Source organism: Stomoxys calcitrans, chromosome 3 (genome assembly GCF_963082655.1).
Source record: "Stomoxys calcitrans chromosome 3, idStoCalc2.1, whole genome shotgun sequence".
Taxonomy (NCBI): Eukaryota; Metazoa; Arthropoda; class Insecta; order Diptera; family Muscidae; genus Stomoxys; species Stomoxys calcitrans.
In genome coordinates, this window is record NC_081554.1 from 145,833,332 (window position 1) to 145,849,016 (window position 15,685).

The window sequence follows — 15,685 nt, forward strand, 5'->3', positions numbered from 1 at the left end:
AGCTACATATGAGTCTAATTTCTACATTTTCATATTTTAAGTTGAAATGACGGTAGAATACTGTAGAACTTTGAATGATCCCACCAATATTAGTTTCCTTTTCTATTAAGTCTTTTCTAAATACTTCAATGGCTTCATCAATAGTAAAAATTTTAGGTCTATCCGTTTGGCTATTTCTTGGTGTTGTTGTTGTTGTTAGTGACTCATCGATTGTTGCATTATTTAATAATTGAATTGATAAATATACTCTTGCTCCTGTATTATTTGATAGTTTTATTCGAAATTCTATACGTTTACTAGTGTCACCATCAAAAATAGCATTTTGATTGGTATTATATCTATCACATTGATGATTTTGATTACATCTATTGTAAGGTATTGGATAGTATTGTTGTTGTTGTTGTTGAATACTAGGATATATTCTATATATGATAATTAAAACAACAACGTATATTAATTTATTTAAATACATACTACTATTCAATTCAATGTATGTAAGAGAACTAATTGCTGTTTTCTAACTTATTTCCATTTTATATGTTTGAGTATAGTTCTCAATATCAGTTATTACAATATTTTCTAAATGTTTTTTTAGATCTTGAACTCGAACTTTCTCAATTTCACCATTACTTAAAATTCGTTCTTGTTCAATTTCACGATATTCAAAACAACTTATTTTTAGTTGACGTAACATGTAGTTACTATCATATGTACAACGGATTGGTATATTTAAATCTTCATATTGTAAATTAAAATGACGATAAAAAGGTTCTGCAGCATCCAGTATACCACCAATATCTGCTTCTTTTGTAATTAACCTTTTGCGAAATGCTTCTATAGCTTCATCGACAGTAAAATATTTTTCTTCACTTTCTTCACTTTCTATAGGAATTATTGTAGTGGTGCTAGTTGATAAGTCTGTATCATCTGTTTCATTTTTTATATAAAAATCATCTCTGTTTTCTAATATTTCACTTTCTTTCATCATAACAAATGAAATATTTACTTTAAGAATATCTTTGTTTGGTAGTGTTAAATTAAATTCAACGGTTTTTGAATTTAAGTCGATTGTAGGATCAGATGTAATGGATAACGCTGAATCAGTTGTGGAATCAAATATAACTGGCAATGATAATGAATTATGAATTGTTACATGAAGTATAACAAAACAAAGTAATACCCAATATAATTTCATAATGTTAATTTATTATTTTCTTATATCTACACTATTGGAGGTGTGTTGGAGAGATACTAATTAATGTAGTATAAATACCCAACCTTATATATTCTATAAATGTAAAGCAATCACGAAATAAAAATCACGAAATAAAAATTCTCTTTCTCTTCTCGACATTAATTCTCCCTCTCCCTCTTTATATTTAAACAATAATTCTACCCCTCCTTCTTTACATTTAAACAACTCACCTATATATTAATATTACATTATTAATAAAAAAAAATCATTTTGTTTGTGTTTGTTTTTTGCTTTTTTTATTTTATACATATAGTTACTTTTACAATAATTTTCTTACTTCATTTGTTAGAGGTATATATTCAAACATTTTATCATGAATAATTAAACAGTATAGAGATGTGTTCGGTGATATATTTTTAGATGTTTCCAATTCAATTCGTATATCGATGGGGCCAGTTTTTACTGTTTCATTTTGATGTGTTACATCAAGAACAATAATCGGTGCTTCACTCTTGAATTTTTCACGCGTTAATAGAGGTTGCGGTTCACGTGTATAGTAGCTTTGTTGAAATTTTATATACATATCATAAAGTAGGGCGAAACGGTTCCTATCAAACTTGAGGTTAAGATCATCATATGGATATGTATCAGAATTCAAATGAACCTTAATGTTTGTTATATCACAGTGAATAAATTTTTTTTCACTACTTTTGAATCCTAAAAGAAGAAAACGTGGTCGCTCATTTTCATTTGCAAGCTTAACATTCCATAAAACTTTTGTATTCGATGGAACTGCAGGATAATAATACATATCCCATGTTCTAAATGATATATTTAGTGGTTGACGGTTATTAATTACTTTAAGCATTTGCAGCTTGTATACATCAGCAAGTTGAATATGTGGAACTTTCCATGTAATATTTAAAATTGATAGTTTACAGGTTTCACTGGAAATGATAGATTTCAATACATTCGTATCATCTTTTGATCGCAATAAAATTAATTCATGTTTAGCATTAACTATAATTTTATCAAAATCTTCAGCAAATCCAAGAAGCATTTTTAGTGGAACACAAAAATTAAAATATCCACTCACAAGAGTAAGATCATCTGTATTAGATGGAGCCCATCCTGCGTTGACTAGATTTCGACTTTCACTTTCATTTAATGATACATAATTTTTTATTTCTGTTGCTATACCCAAATGACGTGTACGATCAATTTCTATACCATTAAGTTCATATCTTATCTCATCAAATAAGTGTGCTATGCAATTGTTTAATAACTTTATCGATGCTGATACTGTAGAGTCCGCTTTTGTTGCAAAACCTTCAATGTATAAAAAACTCTCACCAGGAACGACATACAGGTCTTGGTTTTGAATGGAAATCCTAATTTCGTCATTATTTTGAAATGATTGTAAATATGATATATAGCTGTGATACTCCTTTCTTATTATAGCATTATCAAATTGTGGTTTTTGTAAAACATTAATAATGTTACTCATTTTTAAACTCAACCCTTTATTATTTTAGTGTGAAACCCAAGCTTTCCAGGAACTCTTGGTTAGTTTTACTTAAAATATTTCTCTTTTTCCTTTTTAATCCTTTATGTTTCCTGTTGTGGTGATGTAATATTTTAGTTGTGTATCCCTTCAAAGTAGATGGTTGAGTGATTTTTATATCCGCAACTACCTCCTTTTTGTTAAATATTATCATTCTTTAGATGGTTTCAAGTGTAATCTAATTGAAATTTTTTCCCCACGAAAGTTTATCAATTTTCCAGATTGATCAACAACTTTCAGAACAATGGTATTTATTGTGTTTGTATTAACAGGTAGATATATAACGTTAGTGGGATTTTCTGTGATTTTATATCCTGGGCTAACGACGAGTGAAAACTGATGAAGAGTGTGCGCTGACTTGTTGTTTATATAGGATCCTGTTACAATATTACACTCAATAACTATAGTGTTTACTTTTGTAATTTCTATCACTTTATCAGAATAGTGATCAACATTCGATTCAAGTACTCTTTTACTAAAACCTAATAATGAATCAATAGTGTTTTCTTTATCAAAATAAATTGGATCAAGCGTACTCTTTAGATATGTTTGAAGTGTATTATAATTTGCTTTCATAATAAGATTTCCATTTTTTTTATTAAGCTTGTGATATTCATCCGTTATTAACTCAGTTATATTCGAAAATTCATATGATCCAAGAGGAATAGTTATTTCATGTCCACCTATATGAAATTTATTGTTCTCTTCATCAACATTTGGTATTGAGTGATATGTATCAAAACTTATTAAACCACAAACATAGCTTTGTTTCAAAATTATTGGTGGAAAGTAGTTGGCGACAAGTACTGATTTTTCATCATTTAAGGTTAATGTTATCGACATCTCTACGGTTGACGTTAGAATAAATGTTTTATGTAATTGATTATTCTTTTATTGTGAAATATTATTAGCATTTATCCAAGAGTTATGCTCTGAAGAAAATCCTAACCATTTTACATAAAGTCTATTTCCTCTCCTTCTAATCACTTTTTCCACTAAATATGTGTGTGGAAATTTGGTTTTTGATAGCTCATATTCATAAAAACCACCTTCTATATCCCTTCCTTGATAGTCCTTAAGTATATATGTATTAGGATTTGTATTTTTAATAGATTTAACTGTAAATATTTCGGTAGTCCAATTTGGTGTATATCCTTTTTCAAAATGTTGTTTATATTTACTTATTCGCACATTATCATTGATTTTAAACTTTGGTCTTTTAAATACCTTGAGGTTGTTGTAGACTGAATCTAAAAGTGATTTCTCATTTAAGGAATTCACATCATTCGGCGACATTTTTATAGTTCGATGAAATGTGTTATTATATATATTAACTAGGTTTTTATATATATCAATCCATTTATAATTTCCACGAAAACTAAACTCTTTCCACATTTTTCCTTTCAGTGTTCTATTAAATCGTTCTATGATTGATGCTTTTAGAGTGCTGTATGTTGAATAATGATTTATATGATTTGTTTGCATAAGTTGAGAAAAATTGTTATTAAAAAACTCCTTTCCATCATCAGTTTGTAAATTTTTGGGTTTTCGACTACTTTGATTGAAAACTTTCTGCATAGCCTTTACTACACTTTGAGCTGTTTTATTTTTTATTGCTTCAACCCAAGCTTTTTTCGAGAATGTATCTATAACGGTTAAAAGATATCGATATCCGCTGTTAAAGTTCACATAACTACCCATTTCAACAAGATCCGCTTGCCACAAATCATCGATACCCTTCATAACCACTCGTCTCCTTCCAAAATTTTTTCGTGCTTGCTTGTGTAGTTCATTAACAATTTCTCTCTTATCCTGGTTAAGCTCCATATTGATGTTGTCGATTGAAGTAAAAATTGTTTTGTTTTGATGTTATATACCCTCTACTATATCTTATTTTTGATTTTAAATATTTAATTAAAATATTTATTTTTTCTAGTATATCCAATACTTTGAAAAAGAAAATCTTCGATGGAATCAAATCGGATATTTATTATTTTTAAAGTATCTTCAATAATTTTTTTCGTATCTTCAATATTATGATTTTTCAAAATATTCAAATTGGTACTCAAGTTGTTGTTAAATTGATCAATCACACTTTTTAGTTTAGTTAAATCACTGTTTATAGCTTCAATATGTTTTTTATTTTCTAGAACAATTTTTTCCACTTCAACCCATTTGAAAATATATTCTTTCATTTTTTCTATATGTATGTCTTCTTTTAGTTTGTTCTGTAATTCTTCGAATCTTCTAAGTATTTCATCTTGCTGATTTTTGATTTTATTTTCGATTTTATCTATTTTTTTTTTCAAAAATATTTTTGTTACAGCATCATCAGGATCAGAGGGAGCACTTAAATTAGTTATTTTCTTCCCATGAAAGTTTAAAGCATTGTTGTGAATAGTAATTCCAAGTGATCTACCTAAACTCAATTTTAGCATTGCATTGTTGACTTGGTTTTTACTTCCGCTCTCTCCAAATTTATTGATTGTATACATTTTTGATTTTTTTATTTAATAATATGTGCTTCTCGCAATTCTTCAACAATTGAAATAATTTCGTTTTTGTGATTGTTGTGACCAACACCTTCAGATGAAAGGAGCAATCTTAATCTGTCAACCAATTCGTTAGGGTCATCCCAATATATATAATTTGGTTTGTGATTGTCTAATGATTTCAAACTCAATCCATTACCTTTGGATATCCTATTTGAATTCACATCAAATAACCGTTTTATTATAAATTGATATTTATAAGCTTGAGTTCCCTTAATTTGTTCTCCTGGTGAATAATTTCTTTTATGAGCATTTGTTTTCATCAAAATATCCTTATATTGATTTAAATCCTTCTTTGTATAATGTTGAGGTTTAATGTGAAACATGAGTTGAAATAGTCCGGGAGACATTTTCCAAATAGATTCCCCAATTTGAATAGAGTTACATCCATTAAATTTTAATTGATTTTTTCCAAAATACATATTTCCATTTGTATCTATATGAAATCCATAAACTTTATCTAATTGTCTATTATCGATAAGTGTTTGTAGAACGTTGGGTAATGAAGATGCTACATTTATGTCTGATAGATTATCACTACTCAATTTTATTCGCTTTCTATCAATATTTAATTGCGTAACAGCTTTTCGTTTATTCAATTTTGATGAGATATCATTATTCAATTTTATACGTTTTCTATCAAGATTTAATTGTGAAACACCTTTCCGTTTATTCAAGTTTAATTGGTTGTTATTAATCAATTTTAAACGTTTTCTATCAGTATTTAATTGTGAGGGTCTTTTTCGTTTATTTATATTTATGATTTTGTTGTTAGTTAATTTTATACGTTTTTTATTAGTATTTAACTGAAATTCACATTTTCGTTTTGAAAATAGATGTGATTTTTTCATCCGCTTATTATCGTTATCGTCAAATAAACTGAGATTGTTATCATTAGATCGTTTTAATTTTTCTCTAAGCTCATTCCGATTCACTCCACATTTTTCTAGTGTATAATCTTTTCTCTTTAAATCAACTGGAATATTATAATTTTTTCTTATCCTTTTATTAGTGTTATTTTCATCTGATGAAAATTTTCGTTTTTGTGAAAATTTCTCTATATCCATCTGTTCTATTTCTGAATTATCTTCTTTATGTGTAGAATTTACTATATTCGGAAATATTGTTGATGAATGTTGATTATTATATCTTTCATTATCATTACTTGAGGTAATATCTCTCATTTGAAGTCCATTGCTAGACATATAGTCATCATCATCATTATAAATGTCTGATATAAAGCTATCATCATCATCATCATCATCCTTATTGTTTTTATCAAGTTTTCCATCGTCTTCATATTGTTTATTATAATCATAAATATTTTTATCATTATATTTATTAGAATACTGATTACTTTCTTTTTTGTTCTCATCTAGTTTTCCTATAATATCCTTCAAAGGTTTGGTTATTGGTTGAAATGTATCTTCTAATAGATTATCCCTATCTATTTGATTAAGTTTAATGTTTTTTAACTTTTCTTTCAATACTGCTCGTGTTTTTACAATTTCCTTCAACAAATTGTGTCTCTTCATGATTGGATAATTTATTTTTTATTTTTTTTGGTTATGTATCCATCTGCTTCCGATCTGCTTTACATCTGCTACCGATCTGCTTTATATCAGCTACCGATCTGCTTTATATCTGCTACCGATCTGCTTTCTTTCTGTCACCAATCTGCTCTCTATTCTGTTTATAATCTACATTATATCTGTTATCAATCTGATTTATATTATAACTGAATAAAACAATTGAATCCTTTGCGATATCGACCTTTATCAATGGGATCATCCTTGCTCACAATAAGAAATCCATATTTATCTTTCCAACATTCACTACAAAGCTTTAAAAAATCTTTAAATGTCATGTCACCCAAGACATGATCATTATATATATGTTTAATATTCATTTCATCTTGCTTAAATATGATAATCATGTTTGCATTATCACGTATTAAGTGTTTAGGAATCCTTGTATATGTTTGACATAAATAAAAACAATCAATGTGTTTATGTCTTCCCATACAAAAATAATCCCTTATAGTATTTTGTTTATCGCAAATTACATCATCAAATACCATTATAGAATGCATATTTGCTTTGGCTGGACTTATAACTTTTTCATTTTCAGAGAATGTGAATAGGTTTATTCCTTTGATTGGAGTAATCAATTTTTTTAAATATTGATATTTTGGTTGATATAAAGATTTAGAATATATATATATATTCCTGAATTTGAGGCCATTAGGGCTTTCTATGAGACTAATCATAACATTTGTTTTACCACAATTTGATGGGCCTACTATAAGGGCACGTATAGAATTTGGTAATAAAGTACTATGTACAATCCTTTTTTTCTGTGAACAGACATTATCAATGTTTTTCACAGCAATCTGTTTAGTTTGTTCTATTAAACGCATATTGCTAACTAAACTTTTTCAATATAAATTTAAGTATATATATACAAAAACTCTTATTTTCATTTAAATCGTGTACCCTATCACTACATAATCAAAAAAAAATTATGGTTATTAATTACAAGATTTATAATAAATGTAAACAGTCTGTTACTGGATTTGGATTGGTAAACAACTTAATTAATAATCTTCCGTTTGAAGTGCATTTACCTGGATATCAATTTTGTGGACCAGGAACTAAGTTAGCACAACGTTTAGCACAAGGAGACAAAGGAATAAATTTATTGGATTCAGCTTGTAGAGAACACGATATTGCATACTCACAAAATAAAGATATTCATTCTCGTCATCAAGCTGATAAAGTTTTAATAGAAAAAGCTTGGCAAAGAGTTAAATCAACAGATAGCAATTGGAAAGAACGAGCAAACGCTTGGTTAGTAACAAACTTACTTAAAGCAAAAGTTAAATTCGGACTCGGTATGACAACAAAAAGAAAAATGAAGAAAAAGCAATGTAAGCAAAAATTATTTGCATCGACAGTTAAGAATACTTTAAAAGTATTAAAAGATAAGAAACCTAACAATATATATGATGCTGTAAAAATTGCAAAAAACGTTGTACATTCAAGTTTTAAAAATAAAAAGAAGAGTAATATTGGTGTACCAAGAGTCATTCGAGTACCAAAAATTGGTGGATTTCTACCAATAGTTCCAATTTTAACTGCGTTATCAGCCCTTGGAGGTTTAGCAACTGGAGGATCGGCTATTGTAAAAGCAGTTAAGGATATCAAAAATGGGAAAGAACAATTAGCTGAAGCTACTCGTCATAACAGATATATGGAATCAATTGCTATGGGAAAAGGATTATATCTTAAACCTTATAAAAAAGGATATGGACTTTACTATAAACCAGCTCCAAAAAACTTCTAAGTAGATTACCCAATCGACCATTGACGGATATCGATTTGGTTAAGTACTGCAAGCCATTGAAACACTTTAGAGGGGTTTTTATGCGTGACTCATTACCAAACAAACCACTACGACAAGAATGTGGAATAGTTAATTTAGATACAACTAATGGGCCAGGAACACATTGGGTTGCCTATTACAAAAATTACAACTATAAGGAATATTTTGATAGTTTTGGTAATTTACAACCACCGTTGGAAATTATTAATTATTTAAAACCACCTATCGAATACAATTATAAACAAAAACAAAAATTTAATACTTACAATTGTGGTCATTTATGTATACAATTTCTCTTTAATAAATATAATATCTTGTGAAAAAAACAAAACAAACAAAACCATTTTTTTCTTTTAATTATTTTTTTATTTTATAGTGTCCCCAAGCATAGGTGTCAACACCATTTTCTCTTATAAATCTCTTATCATCTGTTGTGTGTACAATTGATGAATTTTTGATCTAAAAACATACATAGAATCATAATAATTAATTTGTTCAAAAAGACATTTTTTAAAATCGTTGGTTGAAAGTTTTGCTGTAACACAATGTTTTACACCTTTTATTTTCTTTATTTCTTCATCTACTTTATCAATCTTAATTGAATACATTTTTGAACGTAAACCAATGAATTCCTTCATTATTTTTCCACCACATTCATCTTTCATCATTCCTAGAACTTTTTTGTTTTCTAACGGAAAATTATAAAAGAAAATGATATTATCAACGAATATAAAATATCTATTAAAAGAATACAACTCCTACATTGATAAGGAACATAAACAATTTTTTGAAGAGATGATTGAAGAATTAAGGATATATAAAAATGTATATACTTCATTTATACAAACAACACATGGAATTCATACATGGGACTGCAAGCTGAACTCGATAGAAAATATAAATATTTGTAGTTGTATAATTAAATATAATCGTTACATCCTATTACAAAAACTCTACAATTTATACTATCGCATTCTTTGCAATAAAAGTGTAATCAATTCTTAACTTCAACTTGAATTTTTTTAATTTCCTTTACCGCAATTGGGTTTAGTAATATGTGTGGTATAGCAAATATTAATAAATATAAGTTAACCACCCTGTTCGCCCCTCTTCCTTAATGGAATGTTCATGGGCACATTTACATTGTTGCATTGCATTTGCATACGTTAACCACTATACCACCCTAGTACAGAAAACTTTTCAATTTATGTTATAGCAGCACTTTTGAGTTTGAGCTTTGTTATTTTCTTCACCACCATGATTTAAATTTAAAATTATGAGAAAGCATACCAGGCATTTGTGGAATTATATAAACGTGAAACCAATTATTAACTTCAACTTGAATTTTTTTAATTTCCTTTACCGCAATTAAATATTAACCACTATAAAAATTCTATATGAAAATGAATTTGTGTGTTTTAGATTTTTTTAATATAAATACAAAGAATTTTTCCAAGTCTTCATCAGAAAAGTTGTGAAAATCAAAATTAAATCATGTTGTTTGTTAATTTTTGCGAAAAAACCATGACATTCGAACTATTTGAAAATGGTTTGTCACTAAGCGTCGAGGACGCTTGGTCACACCCCAAATTTTTTTCAAAAATTTGGGATGATTTAATCCTTGCGAAGATTAATAAATATTTAATTAATTCAGCGGATTTAACCAGAGAAGGTAAACTTCTCCAAGAGGCGGAGCTATGGTTATCATTTAACGTAAAATTTCATAATCCTGCTGCTCGATCCATGTTCATTGTGGGATACTTGTATCATGTTGATAACTTAGACGAAAGAAATCCTGCAGTATATGTTGAAATTCAACTGGATGACTACGACGTGGTGTTATTTAGACGAATTATGCCAGAAAATTAATAAATAAAAAATAAACTAAAATTTCCTGGGGCTTGTCCCTTACAGCTTTTATTTTTAAATAAACTAATATATATGTCCTTTATTTACAATTGGAAATATTAAATATGTTACAATAAAATATAACCATTACAATAAAATATGACAAATAATAAAATAAACTAAATTATATATTAAAAAAAATTTTTGGTTGGTGTTAAATTTCCTTGGGCTTTTCTTTTTAAATAAACTAAATTAAAAAATAAATAATAAGAGTTTATAAACAACTAAATAAAAAAATATACATAAATTAAAAAGATTTTTTTTCGGTTTTCAATTAAACTAAATTATATATTAAAAAAAAATTTTTGGTTGGGGTTAAATTTCCTTGGGCTTTTCTTTTTAAATAAACTAAATTAAAAAATAAATAATAAGAGTTTATAAACAACTAAATAAAAAAATATACATAAATTAAAAAGATTTTTTTTCGGTTTTCAATTAAACTAAATTATATATTAAAAAAATTTTTGGTTGGGGTTAAATTTCCTTGGGCTTTTCTTTTTAAATAAACTAAATTAAAAAATAAATAATAAGAGTTTATAAACTACTAAATATACATAAATTAAAAAGATTTTTTTTTCTCTTTATTATATATAAAAAATATTAAATTATTGATTCAAATACTAATTTATAATTAGTTTCGCTAATTTTTTCCTTTTTAATTGATAAGACTCCACTATTAAGATCAGCCATGGCCTCATCATTAATATTATTAAACTTCTCCGGCAGGAACATAATATGATCACTTAATTCAATCATCAAGCGCATGCCAAATTTAGTCATCTTCCTTTCAGCTTGATGTATGATGAAGTACTCATCGAAAGGCATGTTGTTAATGGACAAAATAGTCTTCTTGAAAGAAGCCTGCTCCGATATTTCCTTTAAGTTTGATCCCATAATAAATATTTTCTTAAATTTTGAGTTGAAAATCAAATTGCTACTACATGTTTACTAACAATTTGTTCAGCTTTTTATACAAAAAATTGCGTTAAAGGTTACCTCTCGGTACCAACCACAATTCTTTTTTTGCAGGATAACTATCGATACCAATCACATTTCTTATCACACTCCACTCTAATTATAAACAACTCAAACCACAATTCTTAACAATCATACACAATCATGCATAATCATTCTAATTTTAAACTACCCTCACCACAACTCTGGGCGATGAGTCATCATCGAAATCTACCACTGCGCCCTGCGCCCTGCGATCTGCGCCCTGCGATCTGCGCCCTGCGATCTGCGCCCTGCGATCTGCACCACTATGTCCGTCCACACATTTCAACCGGCGGTCGCCACCTGCGCTACGATCAGCTGCGGTTGCGGTCACGTGCGCTTTCAATCCCATGCGCTTGCGGTCACGTGCGGTGCGGGGGCGGTGCGGGTGGGGTGCGGGTGGGGTGCAGGGGGGGTGCGGTGCGGTAGGGTGGGGTGCGGTGGGGTGGGGTGCGGTTGCGGTTGCGGTTATCACCTCATCATTGCGGTTGCGGTTGCGGTTGCGGTTATGACGTCATCATTGCGGTTGCGGTTGCGGTTGCGGTTGCGGTTGCGGTTGCGGTTGCGGTTATGACGTCATCAATGCTCGATGCTCGGTTTCAGAATCCTCCTATTTATACTACTGAAAGTTGAGAGTAGAGCACGATGATGATATTTTTTCCGGACTAAGTACGGGCTAATGCTGGCAACATTTGTGAGATACTATGCCATTTAAAACTTTTCTCCAAAGAGGCGTCGCACTGCGGCACGCCGTTCGGACTCGGCTATAAAAAGAAGGCCCCTTATCATTGATCTTAAAACTTAATTCCGACTGCACTCATTAATATGTTAGAAGTTTGCCGCTTTTCCTTAGTGGAATGTTCATGGGCAAAATTTGTTGTTTGTTTGTAAGTAAATAGGTGGCCGTCAAACCCTGCATACCCCCTCAAACTGGACATATTTGTGGTATATGGCAAAAAGGGGCGCAAGTCTGTATCTGTTTCATGACCAAGTGTTTCAGGGACGACTCACCTAAAGTGTGCTTTTAATTGTTCTGTATAGATCAAAAATTGGCTGAATCTTGACATTTTTACAGATTTTAGGATGGAGTCTAATATATTTTTTTTTGTTTTGTTCATAAATGTCTTCCTTTTTAATTTAATATTCCATACTTTGTCCATGTTCCATCAAGCAAACTACAATTTTGAGCAACTCCATATGCTGGACAGGAAAACTTGAAAATGTCTGTCATTGTGTATTACTCACGATTTCAATTTCAGCTAAGTCAAATGCATTTCACAAGAATCTAATAACAATCATTTTATATGCAAATTAACATGACAGTTATCCACTGACAAAGGACTTACACTTCGAATGAGCGAAATTTTTTTTTAATAAAAATGCTGTCCTTTACATTTCTTTCTCGTTCAATAATTTTCATTATGCACATTTTTGGAAAAGCGAGTTCCCTTCTTCAACGCTGAATTGACAGTTAATGGGTAAAAAAGAAACAAAAAAAAAAATGTTGCCATAGTAGAGTCAGTGTTAAATAGGAGAAAAAAAAAGTGATTTGTAATTTAAATAATTATGTCAATGATATTGAGACAAATTACACATAAGCATGAAAATCTGTGCGCTTCAGGCCAACATACAATTCTCGAAAACACACACATCCATACAAAACAGGTCATCCCAACAAAAGAAAGCACAAAATGAGGAATGTTGAAATCAAATGAAAACCTCATAAAAATAAATTGAAAAAAGGAAAAAATCTGATAGGGAATACTGCAGTTTCTGCTTCTGTTCTAAATTATTTCAACATGACATCAATTAACGGCAAAGAACATCTTTTGTCGACATAAAAAATATAGTAGAAAACAAGTAAAAGCGTGCTAAGTTCGGCCGGGCCGAATCTTATATACCCTCCACCATGGATCGTATTTGTCAAGTTCTTTTCCCGGCATCTCTTCTTAGGCAAAAAAAGGATATAAGAAAAGACTTGCTCTGCTATTAGAGCGATATCAAGATATGGTCCGGTTCGGACCACAATTAAATTATACGTTGTAGACCTGTGTAAAATGTCAGCCAATTCGAATAAGAATTGCGCCCTTTGGGGGCTCAAGAAGTAAAATAGAGAGATCGATTTATATGGGAGCTGTATCGGGCTATAGACCGATTCAGACCATAATAAACACGTATGTTGATGGTCATGAGAGAATCCGTCGTACAAAATTTCAGGCAAATCGGATAATAATTGCGACCTCTAGAGGCTCAAGAAGTCAATATCCCAGTTGGGTTTATATGGCAGCAATATCAAAACATGGACCGATATGGCCCATTTACAATACCAACCGCCCTACACTAATAAGAAGTATTTGTGCAAAATTTCAAGCGGCTAGCTTTACTCCTTCGGAAGTTAGCGTGCTGTCGACAGACAGACGGACGGACGGACATGGCTAGATCGACATAAAATGTCACGACGATCAAGAATATATATACTTTATGGGGTCTCAGACGAATATTTCGAGTAGTTACAAACAGAATGACGAAATTAGTATATCCCCCCACCTTATGGTGGAGGGTATAAAAATACGGAGAGGAACAATAATAAATTGGAAGGAGTTGATGTGGGATGCGGGATGAGAAAAAAATAAAAGACGAATAAAAAATCCATGCGAGTTCATAGAAGTGAAAAATATTTCTCCTTTGTCGCAGCTTCATCATCACAATCAAAAAGGGGAGTGGGCCTGTGCAATTGCAGAAAGGATACTGTGCAATTATCTGAAGTAAAATTTTCCTATTTCAATCGGTCTACATTTCAAGCCTCCTCCTCCACTTCTCCTTTCACTCGGACTTTTTGCAATCAATGGGGGAATTCATATACCCACTTATATTTGTCTGCACTTAAGGAACACAATTGAAATGGCACAGTGGATTAAATAGGTATATTGAGTGTTGATTTAAAAAATGCCCTTTATATGTAATTTTGGTTAACTTGAGGAAGTTGGAAACCAAGCAACGGTTCTGATTGGGTTTGACTTCGTGAAATCCAAGGCTTATCTTGGTATTTCTTCATCTCAAATGTGGAAACCTCCACGCGGTGTTACAAGCTATCCATCTTTGACATCTGTTATGGGTAATGAGCTAAAATGTGCAACGTGTTCGCCCATGGAGCAATAAAGATATGGGTTTGGTCGTTGGGTTATGGAATGGAATGTACGAACTCTTAAAAGAATGGGTGCATTATATGCACTAGCGAACGTACGAAGGTTGTATTTTATATTTCGGGATTGGACAACCCTTGTGTTGCAATCTGCCAACTGGCAGCTTGATATTTTTAAGGATATATGTACTCAGAACGTTTTGATATCATGAGCTATTTATGCTGTTTACGGTGACTTAAAAGATTAGTCTCGCCCATTGTTTACAACTTTGGACGTGAATTAACTCAACAACAGAGTATAGAGAACTTAATTTAATTTTTGGCGATGAAGCTCCATGAAGGACCAGTGTTTATCGATGATATGTGAATTCAATCGAGGCCGTGGTTCACTCCAAAACGAATTTCGTGGGGTTGTCCAAAATCAGTTGTTGTTCCAAAAACCATTGATGCTGTGCACCAACTGAAATTGCAAGATCGTCATGTGACCTATCGTGAGATTTAGACAACATTAGGCATTAGTGCGACATGCATACCTACATGAACATTTGACCGTGAAAAAAACTTGTTCGCGTTTGATCTGGGTGTCAGAGATTAGAGAAGGAACGGGTGCCAGAGATTAGAGAAGGAAAAATCTAATCTACGTTCGGCTAGAGGAACAAACTTTCTGTAATAGACAACGAAAGTGAGTAAAAAGGAAAGGAAATGCCAAATTACAATGAATGTAATCAAAATATACCAAATTTCTGATAGTAATATTCAGAGCTTAGTCACAACGTTTATGGATGTATATTAATGTAATCATCTACATTAGTCCTAAACCTACTTTTGGTTTGGTTAAGTTTACTGGCAGTCTGCATCAGACTCACTTAAGCATTTCAGCCCATTGTGGTATTATAAAGAATTGACCAGATTATAGTTCCTAGCGTTCACCAGACAGAAAAACA

General features: G+C 30.7%; 1 protein-coding gene across 1 annotated transcript; it reads right to left on the reverse strand.

The window, feature by feature from the left end:
• Window positions 1–1,514: 1,514 nt before the first annotated feature.
• Window positions 1,515–2,702, reverse strand: LOC131996180 (uncharacterized). The gene has a single exon (XM_059365634.1). It carries the CDS (start codon window positions 2,700–2,702, stop codon window positions 1,515–1,517), a length of 1,188 nt encoding a protein of 395 aa, XP_059221617.1.
• Window positions 2,703–15,685: the final 12,983 nt, after the last annotated feature.

Bases quoted from the DNA above. Each gene is read 5' to 3' on its own strand.
- LOC131996180 (XM_059365634.1), bottom strand. From the start codon at position 2,702: ATGAGTAACATTATTAATGTTTTACAAAAACCACAATTTGATAATGCT.